At 35.0% G+C, this 2981-nt stretch overlaps 1 protein-coding gene across 1 annotated transcript; it reads left to right on the top strand.

The window, feature by feature from the left end:
• The first annotated feature begins 508 nt into the window (after positions 1-508).
• On the top strand, positions 509-2207 carry LOC107916774 (myb-related protein 308). The gene is made up of 2 exons (XM_016846145.2): positions 509-1317; positions 1422-2207. The coding sequence occupies exons 1-2, from the start codon at positions 1055-1057 to the stop codon at positions 1951-1953; spliced, it is 795 nt and encodes a 264-aa protein (XP_016701634.1). The 5' UTR covers positions 509-1054; the 3' UTR covers positions 1954-2207.
• Positions 2208-2981: the final 774 nt, after the last annotated feature.

Below are 2981 nucleotides of genomic sequence, written 5' to 3'. Positions count from 1 at the left end.
TTTCTTCACTAATATATCCTATCCACCACTCCATTTCACTAATATAGCAACCTTTTATATATATATATATATGTTTTCCCACCAACATATAAAAAATACTTCCAGCTTCAAGATTTGATTTTTCTTGTAAACCAAAACTAGTCAACTGGACAACATTTAGTGTCATATATTTACACAAAAATAATTCTGTAATGGAGCTTAATATTATAGTTAAGGTTCTTTAATCTTATAGTATTCAGACTTTTGAGTCATAGCACTCTCTTTCTAATTCTTTTTCAATTACAAAAGAGATCACACCGGTTAATAAAGAAAAAAAAGTGTGATAGATAGATATTGAGATTTAAATCCGGAAAACCTTTGGTAAGGATGGATGTTAGTTCCAACAACATGATAAAATATTTAAGTTGAACATGTACTCTGGTACATGTTGTCTAATTTGAGTTGGGGGAAAGATTATGAAAGCTAACTAAATTATTAATCTAAAGTAGTACAGGTTTAGACAAAGGGCCAAAGGTAGGGAAAAAAAACTATTATAGAAAAAGAATGGGGTGGGAGAGAGCAGAGATCACACTTTGTCCTACCCATGCTTTAATACCTTACTTTACACCTACCTAAAGGTTACCTACAGTTAATATATATCCCTTTTAACTTATTATATATGATTGATGCTAATATCATCAAGAGAGAGGCTACCAGCCACTCCCCTCAAACCTGTCTCACCAACTCACATCTAGAAGCTAAAATTAGGGTCACTGCGCTCTTTCTCTTTCTGGTTGTGTGTGTGTGTAATAGTCAAAAGGCTATATAAAAAAGCATCTAAAGTGCTCTCAAAGGGCCGGCCTCAATGTTCCTGCAACACAAAAAACAAGGCCTCCATTTCATTTTCCACCCTTACTACTTCTCCTAGATTCTAAATATAATATATACACGCACATATATATGATATCATAGTATATTTTATACTAGTTTGTATAGTATTGAAAAACTGCAAACGTAGGCTACTAGTGCTGCTAGTTTCCACAAGTTGAAAAAGGTTTCTTTGTGTTACTGAATTATGGGAAGGTCTCCTTGTTGTGAGAAAGCTCATACGAACAAAGGTGCGTGGACTAAAGAAGAAGATGATCGCCTCATAGCTTACATCCGAGCCCATGGTGAAGGTTGCTGGCGTTCACTCCCTAAAGCTGCTGGCCTTCTCCGCTGTGGCAAAAGTTGTAGACTTCGTTGGATCAATTACTTAAGACCTGATCTTAAACGTGGCAATTTCACTGAAGAAGAAGATGAGCTCATTATCAAGCTGCACAGCCTTCTTGGTAACAAGTAAGTGTTGTATATATATAGATAGATGATATATTCAACTTTGTTAGTGTGTGGTGCTTGAAATTTTGATTGGTTTTTTATGGGGGATTCCTTGAATTTTATAGGTGGTCTCTTATAGCTGGGAGATTACCAGGAAGAACAGATAATGAGATAAAGAATTACTGGAACACGCATATAAGAAGGAAGCTATTGAGCAGAGGTATTGATCCAGCAACTCACAGACCACTCAATGAGGCTTCTCAGGATGTAACAACAATATCTTTCAGTGGTGCCAAAGAAGAGAAAGAGAAGATTAATACTAACAGCAATAATAACCCTATTGGATTTATCACCAAAGCTGAAAAGAGAATCCCAGTTCAAGAAAGGTGTCCGGACTTGAATTTGGACCTCAGAATTAGCCCTCCTTATTACCAGCAAACCCAACCAGAGTCATTCAAAACTGGAGGAAGAACTCTTTGTTTTATTTGCAGCTTGGGAGTTAAAAACAGCAAAGATTGCACTTGCAGCACCATTACTACTGCTGCTGGTAGCAGCAGCAGTAGCAGTAGCCACAGCAACAGCAACAACAGCAGTGGTTATGATTTCTTAGGCTTGAAAGCTGGTATCTTGGAATATAGAAGTTTGGAAATGAAATAATAGAGTGAAAATTTGGATTTTTAACTATGTAGTTCAACTCCCTCCCCCCCCCCCCCAAAAAAAGAAAAATGGAGAGAAATGACAAGGAGATCATTGTTATTAGTTTTAAAATCTCTTTCATTTCTCTTTTTTATTTCCAATTTGTATGATTATTATATCACATTATATATGCATATATTAGTAGTATAGATGATCATTGTTGTTGGTGAATGTTTATGCATTTATTGAGATATAAAACCTTCTTCTTCTTTCAATGCTAATCACTTCAACTTTGAAGAGAACATGGAAGGTGTCCCTTTACACATTTGTTTTTACCTCTCTTTTCCAATAAAAAGAAATGATCAAATCTTCAGAAGGGTGGCTTTATTTGTTGTTATGATCTAATGTTTATTAGCAGTGAGGGAAGGAGGGAGATTCTTCTCTTATATTTCTTTCATAATTAATATATATATACGTATGTATTTCTCATGGATATAGTCACACAATACTTAATTTCAAATTCAAATCCTAACCGATGCTTACCCTTTATAAAAAAAGAAGATATAGGTTTCTCATTTTATTTTTCAAACTATTGTGATGTATGTAGGTTGGTTCATGTGACAGTATAACAACTTTTTCTTTCTCAATTGAGTTAATAATAATTTTGGGTTTTGCCTTGTTAATAAGGGTAAGCAATGGATAAGCGATGAGAGGAGGAGAAACGAAGAAGAAGGGAGTGGTGGGTACGTAGGCCTATAATTTCTTCAGCCACTCTCATATTAATAATAATAAACCTCCATTCCCATTCCCATTCCCTACAATAAAAATGCGTGAAGAAACTAACAAACTCTTCCATTCCCTGTACCTACCAACCCTAACATTAATCATTTAGGCCAACCCACCTAACTATTACAATATTCCACGATAAATATCAACAAAATTACTGATAAAAATAGAAGGATTCTTAATTAACAATGAAATGGGAGTGATGGTTGTCGCAAAACGGATTAAAAACTATTGGGACATGCATGCATGCTCAACTCTTTCTT

Source organism: Gossypium hirsutum, chromosome A01, assembly GCF_007990345.1.
Source record: "Gossypium hirsutum isolate 1008001.06 chromosome A01, Gossypium_hirsutum_v2.1, whole genome shotgun sequence".
NCBI lineage: Eukaryota > Viridiplantae > Streptophyta > Magnoliopsida > Malvales > Malvaceae > Gossypium > Gossypium hirsutum.
This window is presented reverse-complemented; position numbering and strand designations above follow the sequence as displayed.